The 840-nt window shown below is 43.3% G+C and overlaps 1 protein-coding gene across 2 annotated transcripts in view; it reads right to left on the bottom strand.

Annotated features, from left to right (window-relative positions):
• Window positions 1-840, bottom strand: part of LOC116702950 (polycomb protein suz12-B) — a 66,415-nt gene that overhangs the window by 4,746 nt on the left and 60,829 nt on the right. For both annotated transcript variants that reach the window (XM_032537505.1, XM_032537506.1), the window contains one exon: window positions 292-484. In XM_032537505.1, the coding sequence (XP_032393396.1) occupies window positions 292-484 (193 nt within the window). The remainder of the gene's footprint in view (window positions 1-291; window positions 485-840) is intronic.

Below are 840 nucleotides of genomic sequence, written 5' to 3'. Positions count from 1 at the left end.
ATCTCTGCAGGTTAAATCCAGACAGCTAGCTAGACCATCTGTCCAATCTGAGTTTTCTAAAACTACTTTTAAATGTACACATGTTCCACCCAAACAATTTTTTCCCCAAGGCCATTTTGCAGCGGCACCGTGGCTATGTCCACCCCAGACAATTGGGATTAATTTAAAGAAATGCCAATAAACCAGAGCATGTTTTTCTCCCATCCCAGAATGCTGGGTGGACTAGCCAGTCCCTCCTCTGCAGAGCTGTAGAGGAAGGTCCTGGCAATGCGAGAGCAGCTGTAAACTAACCTTGGCAGTCTTCTCTTTGAGCCAGTCGGGGTCCCTCTCGTCCTCGCTGTCCACCTCCATCTCCTGAGGCCGCAGCGGCACGCAGCTGTCGCTGTGGAAGTAGAGGCGGTTGTGTCCGCTGATGATGGGCGGCTCCTGGTCACCGTCCTCCGGCTCCAGGAACTCAGACAGGCTCGGCTTCGTCCTCTTGGGTCTGGATAGAAAATGTGAGTTTCAAAAAGAGTGATATACATACCAGGGTGGCTACTGGTATAAACAAGTTAAATCTAAGACTTTAAGACTTTTTAATACCAATTCTAAATGAAATTTAAGACCTACCTTACCATGGAAATACAAAGTGGAAATATACAGTAATCGCTCCAAGTAAACACACAATTAACAGTATGGTAAAATGACAATCGGTTGAATTTAAGAACATTGACTTAATGTGTGTAATGCGAAAGCATAACACAAAAATTTAATTGCTGTCCTAAATTATATTACAATATTTTCAGAACATTTGGGTCCCATGAACAAAATGGTTATAACATCAAGTGAAATAACATCAAG

The sequence above is a fragment of the Etheostoma spectabile genome, chromosome 15 (assembly GCF_008692095.1).
Source record: "Etheostoma spectabile isolate EspeVRDwgs_2016 chromosome 15, UIUC_Espe_1.0, whole genome shotgun sequence".
NCBI lineage: Eukaryota > Metazoa > Chordata > Actinopteri > Perciformes > Percidae > Etheostoma > Etheostoma spectabile.
The sequence above is the reverse complement of the archived record's forward strand: the minus strand, read 5'-3'. Positions and strand labels throughout refer to the sequence as shown.